At 38.1% G+C, this 25,035-nt stretch overlaps 1 protein-coding gene across 1 annotated transcript in view; it reads left to right on the top strand.

Moving 5' to 3' along the window:
* TSBP1 (testis expressed basic protein 1) overlaps nucleotides 1–15,941 on the top strand; it is a 73,408-nt gene extending 57,467 nt beyond the window's left edge. Inside the window, exons 15-17 of the mRNA XM_054722309.1 lie at nucleotides 8,715–8,735; nucleotides 10,260–10,274; nucleotides 14,770–15,941. Of these exons, the coding sequence (XP_054578284.1) occupies nucleotides 8,715–8,735; nucleotides 10,260–10,274; nucleotides 14,770–15,689 (956 nt within the window). The 3' untranslated portion in view covers nucleotides 15,690–15,941. The remainder of the gene's footprint in view (nucleotides 1–8,714; nucleotides 8,736–10,259; nucleotides 10,275–14,769) is intronic.
* Nucleotides 15,942–25,035: the final 9,094 nt, after the last annotated feature.

The raw sequence follows: 25,035 nt of genomic DNA, 5'->3' as shown, positions 1-25,035 counted from the left end.
AGCAGAAACTCTATAAACCAGGAGAAAGTGAAATGTATATTCAAAGAGTTGAAAGATAGAAGTTGCCAGCCTAGAATACTGTCCATTTTTCATTCAAATATGAATGAATAAATAAAGGCTTTCCCAGAAAAAACAAAATCTAAGGGAATTTACCAACACTAGACCTGCCTTACAGAAATGCTGAGAGGAATTCTTCAAGCTTAAATGAAAAGACACTAATCAGCAACATAAAAACATATGAAGAGGCCATCTTTCTCAGGCAGAGCACGTGCCTCCATGTAGCATCAGCTGGAGGTGGGAGAACAATAGCCCGACCCTCTGGGATCCCTCTTGGCCCACCCTGTGAAGCTTGTACTTGCTGAGGAGTAAAGCCAAAGGCTCTTTTAGTAACTGAGCCTAACAGGCAACTTGCAGGGGAAGGAGGAGGTGGATCTCCAGGTGCTTTGAGATTTTGGGGACCTGCCCCCAGACCCAGTGCTAGTAAAAGCCAGACCTGGTGCATAGCTTGGTTCTTGCCACATACACCAGGCCCAGCAGAGGTGGTCACAATATGTGGATCACTGATAGTTCCAAAAGGTTGCCAGAGCTAGTCACAGACAGCACCTGCCATTAGCCTGTTTCAGAGTCACCCCCAAGAGTCCCAGACCAATAGACTCAGTGGCCAGCTTCAGACAACAGAGCTGGATCCAATAAGTTTCTCAAGCAGCACATCCAAAGGGAGATCTCAAAGCCTGCTGAGGTGAATTCTGCTTTATATGCTCAGCACCTGCACAGCAGCTTGCATGCTATGTTGGAGGTTGAGCCTCACAGTCAGCCAGCTTTAGTCAATCACATGCACAGAATAGCAATCAAGACTCAATTACAAAAGGAGGGCCAACATAACCCACACAAGGAACACTCCTAAAGCACCCGGCACAGGTGATCAGGGAGTCTGTGCCAAAAGGCACCTTATTACATAAGACCACCCTAGCAAGACGGGGAGTCTTAGCAGATCTACCTAATACATAAAAACAAACACAAAGATGCAGCCAAAGGGGAGAGACAAAGAAAGAGGCCCAAATGACAGAACAGGAGAAATCTCCAGGGAAAAAAAGAGCTAAATTAAGTGGAGGCAAGCAATTTATCAGCCATAGAGTTCAAAGTAATAATTATAAGGAAGTTCAATAATTTGTAAGAGGATATATCAACCATAAAAGAGGGCCAATAGAAATGAAGAATGAAATATCTGAAATAAAGAATACACTGGAAGGAATAAACAGGTTGGATGAAGCAGAGGATCAAATCAGCTATTTGGAAGACAGGGTAGAAAAAACACCAATCAGAGCAGCAAAAATAAAATGAATGAAGATAGTTTAAGGGACCTTGGGGACAACATGAAGTGCAACAATATCCATATCAGAGGGGTACCAGAACAAGAAGAGAGCAAGCAAGGGATCGAGAACCAATTTAACCAGGTGAAGGAAAAAGACACACAGGTCCAAGAAGCATAGAGAGTCCCAAACAAGATGGATGCAAAGAGGCCCATACCAAGACACATCATAATTAAAATGGCAAAGTTTAAAGACAAAGATAAAATCTTAAGTCACAAGAGAAAGGCAGTTAGTTACCTATAGGGCAGCTCCCATAAAGCTGTCAGTTGATTTCTCAACAGAAACATTTCAGGCCAGAAGGGACTGGCATTAAATATTGAAACAAATGAAAAGCAAAGACCTACAAAAAAGGCTACTTTACCCAGCAAGTCTATCATTTGATATTGAAGGAGAAATAAAGAGCTTCCCAGACAAGAAAAAGCTAAAGGAGTTTGTTACCACCAAACCAGTATTATAAAAAATGTCAAAGGGCTTGTAAAGAGGAGGAGGAGGAGAAGAGGAGGAAGAGGAGGAGAAGGAGAAGGAGAAGGAGGCTTAAAATAAAATGTCAATAAATACTTATGTATCAATAATCACTTTAAATGTAAATGGCTTAAATACTCCAATCAAATGGCATAGGGTAGCTGAATGGATAAGAAAACAACTCCCATATATATGCTGTCTGCAAAGCATCTCAGAGGAGATGTAAAAGGTATTTCATGCAAATGGAATTTTTTTTTTAAAGCTGGGTGACAATACTTATTATATCTGACAAAATAGACTTTAAAGCCAAGGCTATAGTAAAAGACAAAGAAGGACACTACATAATGATAAAGGGAGCAATCAACAAGAGAATATAATCCTTGTAAACATGTATGCACCTAACATAGGAGCACCTAAACATGTAAAGCAAATCTTTGTGGACAAAAAGGAAGAAGTTGACAGTAATACAGTCATAGTAGGGGATTTCAACACCCCATTGACATCAATGGATAGATCTTCCAGACATAAATCAACAAGGAGACAGTGTCCTTACATGACACACCAGATTCAATAGATTATTTGATATCTTTATAGCATTTCACCAAAAAGCAACAAAATATACATTCTCTTCAAGTGCACCTGGAACATTTTCTAGGATAGACCACATGTTGGGACACAAAATAAGTCTCAATAAATGTAAGAAGAGCCTTGTCTGGTGTAACTCAGTTTATTGGAGCATCGTCCCACACACTAAAAGGATGTAGGTTCAATTCCCAGTCAGGGCACATACCTGTGGGTTCTAATCCTGTCAGGATGCATATGGGAGGCAATCTATCAATGTTTCACTCATCAAAGTTTCTCTCCCTTCCCCTCTCTAAGATTAGTGAACATAACCTCAGATGAAGATTAAAAAATCAATAAATAGAGAGGAAACCAAGATGGCAGCATAGGTAAACACCTAAACTGATACCTCGCACAACAATTTCAAAACTACAACTGAAAGACAAGACGAACATCATCCAGAACCACAGGAAGGTTGGCTGAGTGGAAATTCTACAACTAGAAGGAAAGAGGAAAGCACACTGAGACTCAGAGGAACTGTGGAAGGCAGAGGTACCAAGGCACAGGCGCAGAGAGGGCGGGCAACTGAGTACGCGGCTGGCTTTCTTAAGAGTGAGGGAGAGGGGTGTGGGATGGGAATGGGGGGATGAGGACAAATATGTGACACCTTAATCAATAAAGAAATTTAAAAAAAAAAAAAGAGTGAGGGAGACAAAAGCTCCAGACTGCACTGAACTCCAGTTCCAAGCAAGAATCTGTGGACCCAAACTTATTCGGGGAGAAACTGGACTATCTGACAGTGGGCAGAACTCGAGGGTGGCTTTCTATCAGAATTGCTTGCAGCAATTACTACAGAACACTAAGACACAGGGGCCTATTAGGGCAGGGCTGATGGGAAACCAGTGCTGTCTGCTCTGCCCTGAGACTCTGCCCCATTCAAGCTGAGCACAGAGGCTTTTGCAAGTCTTCTCCCATAAGGGTGTCTCCAGCACAGAAGTTCTCCCAGTGTAGACACAGCTGATCCTCACAGTCAATTGGCCTTGAGGTCAATTCCTCCCAGTGATACCAACAACAATCAAGGCTTAAATACAACAAGACTATGCGCACAGCCCACAAAGGGGTGCACCAAGAGGGTCCACCTCAGGTAACTGGGGAGCCTGAGCCACTGGGCCCTATAGGACACCTAGCACACAAAGCCACTCTTATCAACTCAGGGAAGCAGCCAAAATGCGGAGACAAAGAAACAGATCACAAATGAAAGAAATGGAGGAGAACAAATAAATGGACATAGAGTTCAAAACCACAGTTATAAAGTTTTTCAAGAATTTCCTAGAAAAGGCAGATAAATTTAGCGAGACCCTCGAGGATATGAAAAAGGACCAACTAGAAATTAAGCATACACTGACTGAAATAAAAATATTATACAGAGATCTAACAGCACAATAGAGGATCTCAAGAATCAAGTCAAAGATTTGAAATACAAAGAAGCAAAAAACACTCAACCAGAAAAGCAAAAAGAAAAAAGAATCCAAAAATATGAAGATAGTATAAGGAACCTCTGGGACAACTTCAAGCATACCAACATCAGAATTATGGGGGTGCCAGAAGAAGAGAGAGAGCAAGACGCTGAAAACCTATTTGAAGAAATAATGACTGAAAACTTCCCCCACCTGGTGAAAGAAATAGAGGAAGTCCAGGAAGTGCACAGAACCACAAACAAAAGAAATCCAAAGAGGATCACACCAAGACACATCATAATTAAAATGCCAAGAGCAAAAGACAAAGAGAGAATATTAAAAGCAGCAAGAGAAAAGCAGTTAGTTACCTACAAGGGAGTACCCATATGACTGTCAGCTGATTTCTCAACAGAAACTATGCAGGCCAGAAGGGAGTAGCAAGAAATATTCAAAGTGATGAATAGCAAAAACCTACCACCAAGATTACTCTAGCCAGCAAAGCTATCATTCAGAATTGAAGGTCAGATAAAGAGCTTCACAGATAAGAAAAAGCTAAAGGAGTTCATCACCCACAAACCAGTATTATATGAAATGCTGAAAGGTATTCTTTAAGAAGAGGAAGAAGAAAAAAAAGGTAAAGATAAAAATTATGAACAACGAATACATATCTATTAACAAGTGAATCTAAAAATCAAGTGAATAAAAAAATCTGATGAACAGAATAAACGGGTGAATGTAATAGAATCAGGGACATAGAAAGGGAGGGGACTGACAATTCTCAGGTGGAAAGGGGTGTGGGGGGTCCGGGAAAAGACTGGACAAAAATCGTACACCTATGGATGAGGTCGGTCGTGGGGGGGGGAGGGGGTAAGGGCAGAGGGTGGGGTGGGAACCGGGTAGAGGGGAGCTATGGGGGGAAAAAGAGGAACAATTGCAATAATCTGAACAATAAAGATTTATTAAATTTAAAAAAAAGAATTCACTCAGTGTTTCAAGTAGAAAAAGATAAAAATTAAAATAAATAAATAGTCTGGCCAGTGTGGCTCAATTGGTTGGAGCATCATCCAGTGCACCAAAAGATGGAGGGTTCAATTCTCAGTCAGGGCAAATACCACTGTTGCAGGTTCGATTCAATCCTCAGCCAGGGTGCATGCGGGATGCAATTGATCAATGTTTCTCTCTCACACTGATCTCTCTCTCTCTCTCTCTCTCTCTCTCTCTCTCTCTCTCTCTCTCTCTCCCGTCAAATTGAATAAGTAAATATAAATCAATGTAAGAAGATTGAAATCATATCAAGCATCTCTGACCATAATCATATGAAACTAGAAATCAATTGCAAGAAGAAAACTGGAAAATACCCAAAGACCTGTAGGCAAAATAATAGAGTACTAAAAACTAAATGGGTTAACAACAAAATCAAGGAAGAAGTTAAAGGCTACCTTAAACAAGTGAAAATGAGAACACAACAACCAAAAATCCATGTGACACAAAGAAAGCAGTTCTAAGAGGGAAATTCTTAGCATTCCAGGCATATCTCAAAAAACAAGAAAAAGCTTTCCCCAAAAATCTAACTTTATACTTAAAGGAACATCAAAGTCCAAAGTGACTACTAAGCAGGAAATAATATCAGAGCAGAAATAAACAAAAAAGAGTCTAACAAAACAATAAAAAAGATCAATGAAACCAAAAACAAACCTTTAACCAGCTTATTAAGAAAAACAGAGAGGACTCAAATAAATAAAATCAGAAATGAAAGGTAAGAAGTAAAACTGACAAAAGAAATTCAAGGATTGTAAGAAAATATTATGAACAACTATACAACAACAAATTGAACAATCTGGACAAAATGGATAAATTCCTAGAAACATATAATCTTTCAAAACTGATTCAGGAAGAATCAGAGAATCTGAATAGACAGATTACAATGAGTAAAATTGAAGCAGTAATCAAAAAACTCCTGAAAAAACAATAGTCCTGGACTGGATGTCTTAGCAGGTGAATTTTACCAAATATTCAGAGAAATAAACACTTATCCTTCTCAAACTCTGCCAAAATATTCAAGAGAAGGGAAGACTCCAAAGCTCATTTTACAAGGCTAAGAGTATCCTAATTCCAAAATCAAATAAAGACACTACAAAGAAAGAGAATTATAAACCAAGATACCCAATGAACATAGATTCTGAAATCCTCAACAAAATATTAGCAAATGGATCCAAGAATATATTAAAAAGATCATATAACATGACCAAGTGGGACTTATTTTGGGGATGCAAGGCTGGTACAATATCCACAAACTAACAAATGTGATACATTACACTAAAAAATCACATGATCATATCAATAGATGCAAAAAAAAAAGCATTTAATAAAATCCAACACCCATTTTTTATTTTTTTTAAAAACTCTCAACCAAGTGGTAATAGAGAGAGCATATCTCAACCTATTAAAGGCCATATATGAAAAACCTACATACTCAATGGGCAAAAAATAAAGCCATTTCCCCTAAAAACTGGAGCAAGACAAGGTTGTCAACTTTCACCATTTGTATTCAACATAGTACTGAAAGTACTAGCCTCAGTGATCAGACAAGAAGAAAAAATAAAAGGCATCTAAATTAGAAAGGACATTATAAAACTGCCATTATTTTCAGATGACATGATACGTACCAAAGCACCAAGAATAAACTCAAGATTTGGGAGGACATTTTGGGTAGAAAATATTTATTGAATGCTACTGTATGCCAGGTTCATATTCTAAATATATACATAAATTTTGTTTTTGTTTTCTTTGAATTGCTTCACTAAACCTGTGAAGAGGCTTATCATCTAAAAAAAAAAAGTACAAACAATAAAAGCAAACACAGATAAGTGGGACTACATCAAACTTAAGAGCTTCTGCATAGCAAAAGAAATAACAAAATGAAAGTCAATCTTCAGAATAGAAGAAATTTTTTACAAACTAATTTCAGATAAAGGGTTAATATTGATTTCACTCATATGTGGAATTTAATGAACAAATTGAACTATCAGTAAAAATAGAGATAGAGTCATAGATAAAGAATAAACAGACACCTCTGGTGGAGGGGTGGTGGTGTTGGGATGGAGGGTGGAGGAATTGAGCAAAAAAGAGAGAACTCATGGACATGGACAAAAGTGTGGTGATTGTGGGGGGACAGAAGGTGCAAGGGAGGAGGAGGAGGGAATAGAGGGGTTTAAATGGTGAAAGAAAAAATTAATAGAACAGAACAGAAATAATAGAATAGAATAGAATAGAATAATAGAATAGAATAGAATAGAATAGAATAGAATAGAATAGAATAGAATACTCATACAACTCAATATCAAAAAACAATCCAACTTAAAAATGGGAAGAGGAACTGAAGAGAAATTTTGCCAAAGATATCCGAGTGGACAACAGGTACATGAAAAGATTTCAGCATCACTAATCATCAGGGAAATGCAAATCCAACCACAGTGAGTTATCACCTCACATGGGTTAGAATGGCTATTGTCAAGAACACAGAGATAAGTGTTGAAGAGATGTGCAGAAAAGAAAAATCTTATACACTGTTGGTGGAAATGTAAATTGGTTCAGCCACTAAGGAAAACAATATTGAGGCTCCTCAATAATTAAAAATAGAACTACCAGAATCTTCACAACCTAGACCCAGCAAAATGGCTCCCACCTAGAAGGGGGGTGAGAAGAAGGGCTTTTCGACATCAACAAAGTAGTGACCAGAGAACACACTATCAGCACTCACAAGCTCATCCATGGAGTGGGTTTTAAGAAGCGTGCCCCACAGGAACTCAGAGAGATCTGGAAATTTGTCATGAAGGAGATGGGGAACTCCAGATGTGTGCATTGACACCAAGCTCAACAAGGCTATCTCAGCCAAAGGAATAAGGAATGTCCCTTATGTATCTGGGTGTGGTTGTCCAGAACATGTAATGAGGATGAAGATTCACTAAACAAGGTCTACATGTTGGCTACCACTTTCAAAAATCTATAGCTAATGCTGATTGTTGAACAAAGATATAAAACTTACAAACAACAACAAAACAAAACCAAAAAAAAACACCAGAAAATAGGTTCTCCAAATGGTACAGCAATTTCCAGTGTACACCAAAGAAAGGCCTTGGGGAGGGGCCAGGAGTTGGGAAGGAGGGGGTTATTGAGGGGAGAAAGAACATTTGTAAAGCTTTCAACAATAAAGTTAGATTTTTTAAAAAGGAAATGAAAATGGGGTATTAAAAAGGTGTATGCACTCCTTTACTTATTATAGCATTATTCATAATAGCCAAAATATGGATACAACCTAAATGTCTATATCAACTGATGAATGGATCAATTATATGTGCCATATATACACAATAGAATATTATTCAGCCATGCGAAAGGAGGACATCTGCAATTTGTAACAACATAAATGAACCTTGAGCATATTATATTAAACTAGAGGCCCGGTACACAAAATTTATGCACTGGGGTGGGGGTCCCTCAGCCCAGCCTATATCCTCTCCAATCTGGGACCCCTTGAGAGATGTCCAACTGCTGGACATCCCTCTCACAATCCGGGACTGCTGGCTCCCAACCACTCACCTGCCTGCCAGCCTGATCACCCTCTAACCACTCCCCTGCCATCCTGATTGACACCTAACTGCTCCCCGGCTGGCCCGACCGCCCCCAACTACCCTCCCCTGCCAGCCCGGTCACCCCCCAACTGCCCTCCCCTGCCGTCCTGGTCACCCCCAACATCCCTCCCCTGAAGGCCTGGTCCCCCCCAATTGCCTTCCCCTGCTGGCCTGGGATGAAAAATATAGGAAAGCCCAGTATCTACTGATGTGTTTGTCTTTATCTCTTTCAGTTGATGATTCTGGAAAAATCAGTAAGTTTGGATCATTTCCTTACCTTTCCTATTTCTGTATCCAGGACCTTTGAGATTTTGTTTCCAAATTTTTTTGTATTCCACATTCTTCTAACTTAGTCTATATTTCTTAAATGATATTCTCATACTTTGATTCTCTCTTATCTATGTTTATTTTATAACAAAATAGAATGGTCTTGTATTTGATTTGGGTTATTTACTACCAAAGAAGATTGTTGGCATATATTCCCATCAAGTCTACCACAAAACAGCCTGTTTTCCTTGTGCTATAATCTGGCAATCAATAATTTGTACTAAAAAAGAAAATCCTCTAAAACTGATGTAAAGAATAGGTGTCGGGCCCTAACTGGTTTGGCTCAGTGGATAGAGGGTCAGCCTGAGGACTGAAGGGTCCCAGATTCAATTCCGGTCAAGGGCATGTACCTTGGTTGTGGGCACATCCCCAGTAGCGGGTGTGCAGGAGGCAGCTGATCGATGTTTCTCTCTCACCAATGTTTCTAACTCTCTATCCCTCTCCCTTCCTCCCTGTAAAAAAATCAATAAAATATATAAAATAAAATAAAAAGAATAGGTGTCAGTCATCTACTGATGGGCACATGGGCTGTTTCCAGAACTTAGCTATTGTAAATTGTGCTGCTGTGAACATAGGGGTGCCTATATTCTTTCTGATTGGTTCTTCAGGTTTTTTAGGACATATTCCCAGTGGTACATTTATACCATGGAATACTATGCAGCAGTAAAAAAGTAGGATCTCTTACCCTTTGAGACAGCATGGAGGGAACTGGAGAGTATGTTAGGTGAAATAAGCCAGTAAAAGAAAGAGAAGTATCATGTGATCTTACTTATATGTAGAATCTAATGAACAAAAACTGATGAACAAAATATATTCCAAGACATAGAAGCATAGAACAGACTGTCAAATCTCAGAGGGAAAGTGGGGAGGGTGGGAAGATATTAACCAAAGGACTTGTATGCATATATGGACACAGACAATAGGATGGTAAAGGCCTGGGGGGAAGGGGGAAGTGCAGCGAGTGTAATCTAGAAGGAGTCAGTGGGGGAGGGAAGGGGACATTTGTAATACTTTCAACAATAAAGATTAATAAAGGATATAAATTAGCTATGGATGTAAAAAAAGAATAAGTGTCAGGACAAGACACAATTTTGATAATTGACCAGCAACACACATTTCAAATTGATCTGAAGGAGAATGGGGAAAAAAACTGACTTGTGAAAAACTATGAAAGCAGGAAATTACAAAGGGAAGGTAGGAAATTAGTAAAACAGATATTGCTTATCAAGGATTCAGTCCCACACACTAACTAAATGACACCCTAAAGACCACCTTCGCTGTGGACAGGATGTGGAGCGTGGCCAGCAGCACTCCTGGGGCTGAAATTACTGGAGGATTCCACATCCCCTGCTGGTCCTGCAGAACATTTACCTACAAAGGGTATCGTTAGAGCTGGGTTCTCCTTGAGTTAGAAAATTCCCACTAATCTTTCTTTTGTGTTTTATTTTTAGCATTATCGCCTGTGGGTAAGTTCCTTATCTATTCTTGTGATATTTTACATTGTTTATAGTTATTTTCTGGCCTGTTTCTACTCCCAAAATACATACTTGTGCTTCAAAGACCATTTTAAATGTCCCCATTCTCCAAAATGAAGCAATACTTTAAATAACTATTTCTGGAGAGATTGCTATAGAGGAGATGAAGTTCATACAAAAGAGTGGCACAATCTCTGGCCACCTTCCTGGCTCTGGAAGAGTCTCCTCACTGACTCCCAACAAAACACAATGAAAGAAAGATGGGTTCTGAACTCCATTAGTTGCTCGCCGGTAATTTAAAACTCTTTTTCAGTTGTAAGTAAAAGCCTTCTGTATCATATTAATAAAAAAAAAATAGTTCAGGACAAAATCTTATCTATTTTCTATTGCCGCTAAGTAACTTTACTTCGAGGGATAATAGGTATTGAACACCTACTATATACTGTGCACTGTGCTAGGCATTTTCAAACCCCGTAAGTATCTCTTATTCTCACCACAGCCCTGCTTGGTAGCTATTATTATCCCCCACTTTACAGATCAGAAAACTGGCTCAGACATTTACCCAAGGTTAATGAGTTGGTAAAAAGCAGGATGCAAACACAGGGCTTCCTGTCCCAAAGTGAACACACCTTCTACCTCTACATATTGCATCTTATACGGAACCACAAATGCCTCTACTGTGATTACTCCTGAAACCTTACCTATAAAGCAAATATTTGTAAATACAAATATGCATCTACTAGAGAAGCGGTAAGTTAAATGTACACAAAAGGTTAAAAATAAAAGACATCCATGTAAATTGATGCTTGGCTTTTAACTGTTTTCTAAATTCAAATTTCTCTATGTCAGGATTATTTAATGTAGGCTCAGCTCTTCAAGGAAATCAATCAGATGAAATGAAAGAGAAAAGTAATTTTTAAAACTCTGTAAACATATCATAAGAAGCAAGACTGAAATGTAGTGAGATACACTCAAGCATCTCAAACATTCTAACCACTGACAAACACAAAACATGTTCCTTATTAAACCTCACTCTTCTTCCTCAGTTTCCACTGGAACGAGGGTTGGCTTGTGGTTGGGGGAGAGGCCGTGAAGTTGGGAGAGATGGGCATTCGAGCAGTCATGAGGTGCCTGCTCCCTCAAGTGCCCTCCCCACATGGGGAAGGTGATAAGACAGTGCATTTCCCTTAAAAAGGAAGGGGGCGATGAGAAAGGCTCACAGGCCAACTCCCTCCCTAGAAATGAATTAGTTCTTAGTAAATGTTTTGTAATTGCCAGAAATACAATCAGTTTAACTTTTCCATTTCTTTACTTTAAAAGATATATTGTTATTTGACAGTGTTTCAAACATGATCTTCCCAGCTAATATTTTTAATAAAAGAGGGTTAAGGTTTAATTCCTTTATTCAAAGACATATTTATGACAAATCAGCCCATCAGATTTCATCATCTCTCGAGTTGAGTCCCTTATTTTCTGTCCTCTGTATTCAGCTAATAAGTATGTGACCTTTTTAAATGTTGGTTTATGGCCTGAGAATTAGTATGATTCATCTCTCAAATCTTCTACAGTCCCAATCTGATTGTGCTCTCCCTGGCAGGCACCAGATTAAGAACCAAATAATATTAGTTCCCTATAATGAAGCCCCTGGTCCATTTTCTACATTATTTAAGAATCATACAATTAGAATTATTAAATGTGATAGTTATTTCTTGTTATCTTTCAGCTTTAACAAAACTTATCCAATTAAAATATTTTTTCAATTTAAACTTTTTAATCAGCCTGAATACATTACAATGATTGTCAAGGTCTTGATTAAATCTTTCAATTTTATTAGAATTTTGTTGTATAAGCTAGCACCTGCTATGAATGGACACTTAGCCAGGATTTTCAAAGATTTGCATTATGGAGCTTATGAGCACCAAGGGGAAGGAAAGGTTGATGCACCATCTAGAAATCTGGAAGAAGGGAGAGAGGAATTTAGGATTTGGTGGAATGATGATTTGTGCCTTCCTTCTATAATACAAAATTGAAGTAAAATGAACCTCACTTTATGGGATAGCTAGATTCCTAAAAAATAAATCCCCAGCAAATATAATTTCTGTTCATTTAGTTGGAGATCGAAAACATGCGGCAAAAATATTAAAACACTCAAGGGTATGAAGATCCTATTAGAAGTGACTAGAAGGATTTTGTAATGGGAAAATAATAAACATTTTATAAATTCTACAAAATTGTAGCTAAAATAGACACTGATTGTTTCATTAAATCCTAGAATACTTAATTTTGATTGACAGAATCTATATTATTTAGGAGATAAATTTAGGTTAAAAATGGGTAATGCAGTGGTATAAATGACAGTAAACAAGAAACAAATTACCCCGAAGAGATGGTAAAACTAAAAATTATTCATAAACTAAGAAAAGTCAGTTTGTTTCAAAGTACCTTCCATCGAATTCATAAAGTTAGAAGCTTTGGTGGAAAAATACACTCTCTTCACTCTACACCACACCCCAAACACATTGTGTCCACTGGTGATACTGACAGATAGCAAGATATCCTGGGCTGTTTTTCTCAGTACAGAAGGACTAGGGAGATAGTACAACTGACTTCCATTGGAAAATTGGAAATGAGTCTGTCTAAAATAAAATATCTAGTTTCCATATCTTAATGAACAAGAACTAGTGAGGAAAATACACCAAAAATAAGTTCAAAAAGCATTAATGCAGAGTTTCAAATATATAATTTTTATTTTGGTGTCAAAAGTTTAAAATGTCAAATAGAAAACACTGGACTACGACATCCATTTTGATTCATAGTTACCTCCTTATCTAATACAGGTGTGTCTCACTTTTTACTTTTAATAAAATACAGTTCTATATATGTCAATTTTTCAAACAACAAACTCTAAATGTACCAAAAAAGCATTTAATATTTAAAAAGTCAAATAATTAGTTATTATGCAAGAAGTCTTACTGTAATGTAATATATCATTCCTCTAAATTATTTGGTGGGAACTAAAATAACTCGTCTTAATAGTTCAGAGAAGGTTTTTGCCTGTACTGTCTCATTTGGTTGTAGTAATAGCCAATATTTATTGACTACTTACTATGTTCCATGCGCTGTACTGAGTGCTTTACTTAGATGATATTATTTAATCCTCACAACACTTTTGTGAAGTAGTTACTACTATTGCTTCCATTTTACAGATAAGAAAGTAAAGTTTGCAAAAGGTCACCCACCATAGTTAGATATGGAGCTGAGATATGAACTAGTCTGAGTCTAAAGGCCATTTTCCTTAAACTATCTGTCTAGAAAACTTAACTCTACAAAGTGGGCAGAGCAAACAAACTAAATATGAGGTGTGAGTCTTTGGGGATTAACTGACTTACCTAAATAAACCCTACTGGCAGGAATATTAAACCCAGGTGTTCTGACTCAGATTTTAAATTCAGTATTCTTTCTACTATATTAATATTAAATGTTAGCTTTTTTCAAAGCAAGACACACCTCTGCTCCATAGCATGAATCCACACAATTCTCCTTGGTGGTAGCACAGATTTTGTTTTTCTTAATTCAGACAATCAAATTGCTAAAAAATAATAATAAAATTTTAAAAGCTAGCTAACAAATTCAATCATTATAGGTAACACATAAATAAGACAGCAGAGCTGATTTGCCTACACATAATCAAAGGGACCTGAAATTTTTGCAAAGTGAGTTAGCCAATATTGCAAGAAACCATCTAGTAGTTAGTAGTGGTTAAAAACTGAACTCTGGAGTCTAACTACTCGGTTCAAATCCTAGCTCTACCACCTGCTAATTTTGTGACCATATTCACATTTATTTAAACTTTCTGTGCCTCAGTTTCTTTATCTGTAAAATGCGGGTAATAATAGTACGTATCCTAAATGGTCATTGTGAGGATTACATGAGTTAATGTGTATAAAGTGCTCAGAACAGTGAGTGCCTGGTGTGTGGTGAGCACTTAGTTAATATCAACTAGCACTATTATTACTTTTGCACAATGAGATGAGCTTTTATTTAATACGAAAAGTATATTTTGAATTTCCTTTTTCTATTTTAAGAAACAATATTGCTTCTTTCCACAATTGCTTCTTTAGAAACAATTAATATAATTAAATTATATTTCTTTTCAGAATACATCCTTCTTTAGCTATTATTCAGCATTAATTAATTTGCTAGAACATACTGAACAAATGTCAGCTCGCTTATACTACATTTTACTTTATCTTTCATTAATCTTCCAATTTATCAAAAGAGTCTGGAATGTTATCAACACTTAATATCATTTCATGTGTAGCGTTCCACCATTTTATATTTTCAGGAAAAACTCAAGTTATCTCCAGTCTGTCAGTTTTAAGACACACACAAAAAAGAAAGAAAGAAAAGAAACCAATATCAGGGGGGGAAGTAGGAATAGAGAGAAAGTACTTACCTGAATTGTGCACTTTTGTTGTGTGCTCAGTTATATTTCCAGGTTACATGGAAGGAGAACTTGCAAAGAAATCAGATCCCAGAGCCTCGATTCTAAAAAGTGGAGGCACCGCAAAGTCTAAGAGTAGCGAAGAAGAAAACAAGGAAGCACTAAAGAAGGAAATCTCATTCCCAGATTCTAATGAGTCCTTGGTGCACGAAACAGAGTCAGAAAGAAAAGCAAAGGACACTGATTTGGACACAGGGAAGATAGACATGGAGGCCAAGGTAAAGGAGAGTGACATGGGAATGCCAAAAAGAGAGGAAGCCCAAGAAAAGGAGAGAGAGGCCGGAATACCACAAGGACAAGCATCCCAAGTAAAGGAGAGCGAGGTGGAAACACCACAAGGACAAGCATCTCAAGAAAAGGAGAGTGAGGCCAAAACACCAAAAGGACCAAAATCTAAAGTAAAGAAGATCAAGGCCAAAACTCCACAAGGACCAGAATCTCAAGTGAAGGCGAGTGAGGCCGAAACACCACAAGGACCAGAATCTCAAGTGAAGGAGAGTGAGGCCAAAACACCAAAAGGACCAAAATCTAAAGTAAAGAAGAGTGAGGCCAAAACACCAAAAGGACCAAAATCTAAAGTAAAGAAGAGTGAGGCCAAAACACCACAAGGACCAGAATCTCAAGTGAAGGCGAGTGAGGCCAAAACACCAAAAGGACCAAAAGGGAAAGTAAAGAGTGAGGGTGGGACACCACAAGGACAAAAAGCTCAAGAAAAAACCGAGAGTTCTGAAGCTAAAGAAAACCAGGTCAAAGAAAAGGAAGATGCAGGAAAGACTAAAGATACAAAAGAAACGGATGCCCAAAACAAGAAAAGTGGTGAAGGAAAGGACCAAGTTAAAGGAAAGAAAGAACCACAAGTCAAGCGTAAAAAAGCAGAAGCAAAAAAGGACACAGGCAATTAAACTAAGGAAGTGCAATGAAAGGAGGGAGAGTGAAGATAAAGGAAAGGAAAGCTGATTACTATGGATCCTATCACCCAGAACCAAGTCATGTCCCAGCCATTGCTTAAACGGATTACAGTTATAGAATGCTTATGATCTATATATCTGCAGAGTTTCTACTCTTTAAAAGTTTCACCATTTTTAGACCTCTTAGCCACAAACCTGTTTCTAATCTTTTTATAAGTTGATACTTATATTACTTAGTCAAGAAAGCCTGGATACTTTCTGAAATAAAACATTTTTATTAAATACATGTATAATATTTTTTTGACAAATATTATATTTGTGATAGCTTAACCAACCAACCAAAAATTTTCATGGTGGGCCTAATGTTTTAAGGCACTGTTCTAGCAATAAGGGATATATGGAAAAAATGTCAGAGTTCCTGCAATTAAATTGCTTGTAACATATATAGTGACATAATATGACAATTTTTAAAAAATAGACTGAAGTGTCAGAATGTAGTTTAGATGGACAATATAATAAAAGTTATCAACTTCTTGGTATAAGAAGGTAAAGAGATTATCTTTGTGGGGAAGGGAATGATGGTATATGACATGTCTCAAAAGATGGACAAGATGTTGCTATGTTGATAATGTAAAAAGACAAAAAAACAAGGCAAAGGGATTAAAGACTGCTGTGCCATGCTCTAGGGGAGAAGGCAAAGGAATTGTTGCAGCAGGTTTATGGGAGGTATTCTGGGGTATCATTTTGAAAAGGAGGGCTAAAAGAAGATTCTGAAAGGATTTGCAACACAAGCTTGGAATCTGTATTATACTCATCAGGCAAATGGAAGCTTTCTGAGGTATTTGTGAAGGAGAGTCAAGGGAATAAGGTTGCATTACTAAAATGATAATTTTGTGATTGTGCAAAATAGAGTGAAAGGGAAAAACATCATAGGCAGTAAATCTAGTTAAGAGGTGTTTGGAGACGAAACCGGTTTGGCTCAGTGGATAGAGCGTCGGCCTATGGACTGAGAGGTCCCGGGTTCGATTCCGGTCAAGGGCATGTACCTTGGTTGCAGGCACATCCCCAGTGGGGGTTGTGCAAGAGGCAGCTGATCGATGTTTCTCTATCATCGATGTTTCTAACTCTCTATCCCTCTCTCTTTCTCTGTAAAAAGTCAATAAAATATATTTTTTTTAAAAAAAGAGGTGCTTGGAATAATAAGTGGTGGAAAGAGAATAAACAGAAGGTTGAGATGTGAGATGTTTTTTCAATGAAGAATCACTACTTCATGATGACTGACTACATATGAGTAAGGGGGAAAAATTTTTGACTCCATAACTTTTGAAACTGGCTGACAGAAAATCAATAACAAACTAGGAGCTAGTTTGTAGGACAGGGAGGAAACAACAAATTGAGTTTGAAGGGACAAGCAATAATATTTATCTTTCAAGAGAGATCTGGAGTCAGTCCAACGGCGGTAACAATTGAAGGCCTAAGAGTAGGAGCTCCCCAAAGGAGCAAGGACAGAGCTAGCAGAAGTAGAGCTAGTGCAGTGCAGGTGCAAGAACCACACTGTGATACGTAGTAGGTTGGAGGAGAAAACGGACTAAGGCAGGAAGACATAGGGAAAACCTGCACAATGAATGAGTTGCAAAAAGAAAGGATGGTTATAAAATAGCCGAGACTTCAAGGAGAATAAGGACTGAAAGACACCATTGCATGGGACTATGAACTTGTAAAGAGCACTTTCCAAAGACAGGAAGCGAGGAGGTTTTCAGGAATTTTATTTTTATACTATTCACTCTGTGCTGGTTAGTCCTTTCTCTGAATATTGTATTCATTTTTGTTGTCATGGGATATGGACAAACGAAAGTACCTTCAGATGACAGATTATGATGGTAAGGGGACCCAAATCATTTCAAGGGAGTAGGAAGTTCCACAGTTTCACCTGGGGGAGAAAAACATACAAGGAGACAATAAGAATTATTTTCAAATATATGAATGTCCATCACGGATTAGAATATTTTGTATGGCTCCAAGGAAATAACACCAATGAATGAAAGGTTCAAGGTAACAGCTTTCTGTCTCAACATAAGGGAAGTGTTTAAGACTGGAAGAGATTAAGACTGCGTGTTCAGCCCAGCCGATGTGACTCTGTGTTTGAGCGTAGGCCTATGAACCAAAAGGTCCCAGGTTCAATTCACAGTCATCACACATGCCCGGGTTGTGGGCTCGATCCCTAGTAGGGCATGCAGGAGGCAGCTGGTCGATGTCTCTCATCGATGTTTCTATCTCTCTCTTCCTCTCGCTCTTCCTTTCTCCCTAAATCAATAAGAGACTGCATGATCTTTGGTGGATGTGTTACGGAAGAGATTCTTAGGAATCAGCTGAGTGGTTGGAATAGATTATTTTATGAGTCTATAATTTAGAGTATAAAATAATTTTGGACTCACCAGATGTCTTCCAAGGAACCTTTTCAAACTAATCTGATATGCTAGAATTCTTTAGAGAGGTTTAGCAAGAGAGCCCATACTTTAGTCCCTGCCCAACGTATAAAATGTTTCATAAATGGCTCATTCTAAGTAACTACAAGCTGAAGAGCGCAGCTCCACAGCTTCTAGCACAATTCAAACCACTATGTGGATCCCTGCCACGTGCTCACAGCCCAGACACAGGGAAGCCTGAGTTCATTTTAGAGATCACAAGTGAACCACATAGATTTAGCAAGACTGCATTGCAAATAAGGGGGGCAGGATGAAAATATGGAACATGGCATTTTTATATTGTAAATTACTTCCACAACTCTGGAACATTCACATTTAGAGATTTTACCAGCCTTAGTTGACTTATCTTCCCTATATATTATGCTATTATCAGGGGGAAATGTGACAAGAAGGCTTTTCATATAGTTAAAAACATTCAGGTTTTCATGACCTGTAAGTCACTTCTCCATAGCTCTCTTTGGTTCACCTGCCAGCTAGCTAGTAGGTTTCAGAAGGCTATGAGAAATTCAGCTTCTCTCAGATTTCTGTTAAGAAGCAGGGACCCTGTCAAAAGCAATTACCAAAAAACAATAGTCCCGCTCAGGTGACTCCATATCTGAATGCAAATCCCATTGAGCCAAGGATTCAAAAGAGGTGAACCCACAGACACCTCTCTGTAGCACCTCCTTAATGTCTAACTTGCAGTGAAAGCATCTCCATTCCCATTAGGTCATTGAAGGCGAGTTAAGTCATGGAATAGAACTGTGTGAACCATTTAACGGCCACCAAAACCAAAGATTCAAGAAAAATGAAAGAATAAAGGTGAACTATCAAAATTACACCAGGTTTAGCAAATGATGCAAATATGTACTTTCAACACAGATTAGATATACAGGTAGAAATGTAGAACTTAACAAAAAACTAATGACAAAAAAATTTAATTTACAGATAAACTATTACAAATGTCAAACTCCCTGTTCACAAAACAAACAGAAACATACATCAAAAACTTCAAGTTGGTTGCTAAGAAAGTAGACCTTAAAAAATCTCATTACAAGGGAAAAAAAAGAAAATTTGTAACTATGGGAGGTGATGAATGCTAACTAAACTTGTGATAATCATTTCACAATATGCACATATAGGGTGTCCCAAAAATGTATACACACACTTTGCATAATTATAAAAGTAGTGTTTATTAAAATATATTTCATTTTCAAAATTGAGCTATCAGCTGTTAAAGTATATATACATTTTTTGGGATACCCTATGTAACATTATATTTTTGCACCTTAAACTTATACACTGTTATATGTCAGTTATATCAATAAGCCTGGAGAAGGGGAAAATCAAGTCTTACACCTTAAATATATATGGTTTTTGTCAATTATAAACTAGCAAAGATGGAAAGAAAAAAAGAATGAGTGGAAGCCTCACCATTAGTTACTTTATGTTTTGGAGAACAGCATAAGGAAATAAAAGCTGGAAAGTGAGTTAAAAGATGAATCAGAAGTGCAAAGATATTAGGAAATCAACAATCCTAATAAAAGGGTAATATGCAAATTAACCATCACTCCAACACACAAGATGGCCACTCCCATGTGGTCAAAGATGGTCACCCCCATGTGGACACAAGATGGCCACCACAAGAGGGCCGGCAAGGGAGGGCAGTTGGGAAGAACCAGGCCTGCAGGGGAGGGCAGGTGGAGGCAACCAGGCCAGCAAGGGAGGGCAGTTGGGGGTGACCAGGCCTGCAGGGGAGGGCAGTTAGGGGTGACCAGGCTGGCAAGGGAGGGCAGTTAGGGGTGACCAGGATGGCAGGGGAGGGCAGTTAGGGGCAATCGAGCTGGCAGGGGAGTGGTTAGGGCGTGATCAGGCTGGCAGGCAGAAGCAGTTAGGAGCAATCAGGCAGGCAGGCAGGGGAGCAGTTGGGAGCCAGCAGTCCTGGATTGTGAGAGTGATGTTTAGGCCCTGTTCAGGCCCGGTGGGATAGGGCCTAAACGGGCAGTCGGACATCCCTTGAGGGGTCCCAGATTGGAGACAGTATATGCTGGGCTGTGGGACACACACACATACACACACACCCCTTGCACGAATTTCATGCACTGGGCCTCTAGTTTATATAAAATCAGTGTGACTGCTATTGATTAAAAAATATTTTTAAATGGAAAATAGATTTCCTAGCCTAGAATTGCATTAAAAATGTGATCCCTCATTGCCTCAAAAAAATCTCTCACCCCAGGTTATAACTGATGTACCTAAGAAGTAAATGCAGGGAGCTGGTAAAAAGGAAAAAGTATAGAATTTAAAAACAGGATCCAAAGAGATAAAAGGATAAACTGAAAAGTTGATTAGACTTTCAGTTTTATATTTAATGAAATTCCATTACTCTCCCTCTTTAAAACAGTTAAGAATAGAAAGAATGACCAATGTCCCTACTCTGTAGCTGGAAGGTTTTTTTATTATTATTATTATTATTATTGATTAAGGTATTACATATGTGTCCTTATCACCCCATTGCTTCCCCCACCCCCCACCCCCACTCATGCCCTCATCCCCTTAGTGTCTGTGTCCATTGGTTAGGCTTATATGCATGCATACAAGTCCTTTGGTTGATCTCTCCCCCTTACCCCCACCCAAGAAATATAAGCCTATTTTTCTAGTGTTTAAGGAGTAAAGATGCTTTTATTCATCATCATCCAGAAACCTGAGCATCTGCCAAGACTGGGAAGTCAAACCTAAGGATTCCACATTATAGACTATCCCAGGGGTCCTCAAACTTTTTAAACAGGGGCCAGTTCACTGTCCCTCAGACCGTTGGAGGGCCGGACTATAGTTTAAAAAAAAACTATGAACAAATTCCTATGCACACTGCATATATCTTATTTTGAAGTAAAAAAACAAAATGGCAAAAACACCCGCATGTGGCATGCGGGCTGTAGTTTGAGGATGCCTGGACTATACGCTCTGTAACCCAGGTCTCAAAAATATTTTGTTTAAATCTTTATTAAATTACTCTTCAAAAATTAAAAATTCACAATGTCACTTATCAATGTTAACTTCCTGTGAATCCTGTCTTAAATCCAGGCTACATAAACATATATGTAAATGGGGTCAAACTACATACATTATTCTGCAAGCTGATTTCTTCGAGTAACAGTACATCCAGTAAATCGCTACAGGTCAGCAGACATCACGCAGGCGTCCTCAAACTACGGCCCTCGGGCCACATGCGGGTGTTTTTGCCGTTTTGTTTTTTTACTTCAAAGTAAGATATGTGCAGTGTGCATAGGAATTTGTTCATAGTTTTTTTTAAACTATAGTCCGGCCCTCCAACGGTCTGAGGGACAGTGAACTGGCCCCCTGTTTAAAAAGTTTGAGGACCCCTGCAAGGCACAGCACCCAGCAGTGTGGATGAATTACTGCTTATTTCCTCAAAGATGGACATTTGACTTGTCTCCAGGATTTTGCCTTCGGCACGTGGTACAATTACCAGATGGTGCTGTAAAAAACACCTTTGTACATGATAAGAATTTTATTTCTCTAGGGTGGATTTCCAAAAGTGGAGTTGCCAGTCAAAGGAGATGTGTATGTTTAATGTTAATAGGCATTACCCAATCACTTTCCCAAAAATTTCTGAAAATTCACATTCTGATCAGAATGTGTGAGTTCGGCTTTCCACACTCTCTCACTGACACTGTAAACAGTAGTTATTTTAAATTTTTATCTATTTAATGAGAAAAAGTGGCATCAACTCTTGCTTTCATTGCTTTCCTGACTACCAGTGAGAATGAGCATTTTTTTCATAGGCGTTATTAAGCTTTTGGACTTCCTCTTCTGTGAATTACTCATTTTTTTAACTGGTAGTTTGTCCTTTTCTTATTGTTTATAGGTGCTTTATTTTTTACATTAATGTCTTATCTGCCATTTTTGTTGAAAAATGTTTTCCCAATCTGAGAGTTTTTTCTCTGCATCAATTCATTCATTTCCCCTACAATTTTATCTTGAATCTGACTTACCTCCTTCATCAGGCCATCCAAGCCACCACCACACCCCACCTGTACTGCTGTGGTAGCCTCCAAACTGAACTTCTTTTTTTTTTTTTTTAATAAAGAACCTGAATCATTAAGAAAAGGTTAAATTCCAGGGAGCATCCTTCAGCTTAACAAGAGAGAGAGAGATGTACTATTTCCAAAATGTTTTCATCCAAACAAACATGAGGCTTTTTATTGCACACACCAAACACTTTCCTGACAGCCTGTGGTAGACCAGCAAAACAGAGCCGCATACTCTGCTTGTGAGGGTGTAAACTGATGCAGCTTTTATGGACACTAATTATCAATAGCTCTAGAAGTTTTAAAGGGGCCCTAACCGGTTTGGCTCAGTGGATAGAGCGTCGGCCTGTGGATCGAAGGGTCCCGGGTTCGATTCCGGTCAAGGGCATGTACCTTGGTTGCGGGCACATCCCCAGTAGGGGGTGTGCAGGAGGCAGCTGATCGATGTTTCTCTCTCATCGATGTTTCTGACTCTCTCTCCCTCTCCCTTCCTCTCTGTAAAAAATCAGTAAAATATACTTAAAAAAAAAAATAGAAGTTTTAAAGGGGATATTCTTTGGCCCAGGAAATCCACTTTAAAAAGTTACCTTGCAGATACACAGGGTGTCCCCCCCAAAATGTATGCACAATCAGAATAATTATAAAGGCACAAACTGAGCTCCTCATGCCACTCTCTCCTACAGTCACAATCACACCTTTAAAATGTCAGATCGTGTTACTTCTCTCAAGACCCTCCAAAGGCTTTCCAGTCCTCAGTGTAAAAATCCAAAGTTCTTATGGGCTTGGAGGCCTTACAGGCCCAGCTCCGGTTCCCCTCCCCCTGGCCTCCCCCCCTCCCTCCCTCTCTGTCCCTCCCACGGTGGCCACCTCGTGCCTCACAGCTGCCAACCACAATCCGAATTCAGAATGGGCCTGGAGCCCTCTCCCTCAAATAGTCACACAACTCATCCCCACAAATCTTTAACATGTCGGCTAAAATATGACCACCCTGACTAAAACAGTACACGCCATTCTCTACCCCTTTGTCCTGGTTTATTTTCGTGCCAGCATTTATCACCACTTCCCATCACATGTCTATTGGATTGTTTATTGACTGGGTGACCACCAGAATGTAAGCTCTAAGGGGCCCGTGTCCACTGCTGAGGCTCCAGAGCTTAGAAAGGGTCTCACTCATAGGAGATGCTCAACAAAAATCTGTGAAATAAAATAAAAGTACCTGTTACTATACAAAAAGGCGTTGCATTTAGTCAAATGCATCTGTCTCATCCTTAATAACTCTGGGCTTTCAAAAGTGTCTCCACTATTACTGTGATACATATATTGAGTTTTTTTCTCTAAAACTTTTCTCTTTCATCCTTATTTAATCCATATGGAGTGAACTAGGGGCTTCATTTTCTTTTCTTGCAGATAGAGATCAAATTTATCACCAGCAGCATTCGTATAATAAGCCATCCTTTTTCCATTGTATCACACATTCTCAATGGGAGCAATGTTGCATTCCACAGGCAAAAATCAGTTCTCGAGGATAAAGAAATCATATTCTCTTTAGCAATAAATCATAAATATTCATAAAATACATAAGCAGATATATTGTATATTTGTGGTATTAAAATTTTATTAGAGAAATGAAGATAAAATATTCTTAGAGGGGTGATAATAAAAAAATTTCCAATATTGTGCTGCTTTGATTAAATGGGCTTTGTAGAAAGTTTGACTCTCTAGTAGACACGTCCTATTCTACTCTTCTTTCTTCATTGTTTTCTTGCCTCTTTTGGACACATATCCTGCCATGTGAACTTCAAAATGATTTACCTGGCTCCCTCCAAATAAACGTAGCATTCTGACTGAATGTTTAATTTCTATAAGTATTGAAGACATTTTGTTTTATTTTTATTATTATTTATTATTTAAGTCCCCACCTAGAAATATATGAATCTTCATTGGTTTCAGTCTTGATTTTGGTCCTTTCACAACACTTTACAGTTATCTTCTTGTTAGTTCTTGTTATATTTATTCCTGGGTACTCAGTTTTGTTGTAAACGTGAATGTGATTTCTTAAGTTTTCTTTCTATTTAGTTGTAAGCAGTATAGAGAAAAGATATTAACTTTGCATATTTATCTTGATTCATATGCCTTACCAGACTTTTATATTAATATGAATAATTTTTAACCATTAGGAGGTTTTCTAATATACTTCTGTAAATACAGAAAATTCTGCTTTACACACCTTACATTTATACATTTTGAACATGTGCTGTTAGGTGTATATAAGCTCCAGATTCTTCTTGAAGAACCATTTGTTTTATTAATATTGAATGAAATATTATCTTAATGCTTTCTGATTTAAATTCTACTTTAATTGAAAGTTTTATTTTGGTTACTATTTTTCCTTACTATGTCTTTTTCTATTATTTCACTTTTCAGATTCCAATTTATATGGGAATAGAAAAGAACTGGATTATTTTCCCAATAGAGCATATGTCTTTTAAAGTTTTAGTCATCTACATTTGTGGTAATTACTAATGTATTTGATTTTTGTTAGAACTAGGAATTTTGCATCTTAAACCTTCAGAATCATGTTTCTCATCGACTTTGAAAAATTCATAGATATTATCTGTTATCTGTTTGAATTTTGCTCCTCATGTTTTCTATGTTCTTCTGGAATTCATATTAAATTGATCTTGAACTTGCTCATTCTAGTCTCTATTTCTGTTAACCTTGCTTTCACATTTTTTAAATCTCTCTGCAATGTTTTATAGGTAGTTTTCTCAAGTTAGTCATTTTCTCTTCAGTGTCCAATGTTCTGATTAGCCTATTGAGTTT

This window comes from Eptesicus fuscus, chromosome 10, assembly GCF_027574615.1.
Source record: "Eptesicus fuscus isolate TK198812 chromosome 10, DD_ASM_mEF_20220401, whole genome shotgun sequence".
Taxonomy (NCBI): Eukaryota; Metazoa; Chordata; class Mammalia; order Chiroptera; family Vespertilionidae; genus Eptesicus; species Eptesicus fuscus.
Note: the sequence above shows the minus strand (reverse complement) of the source record. Positions and strands in the feature narration are given on the sequence as shown.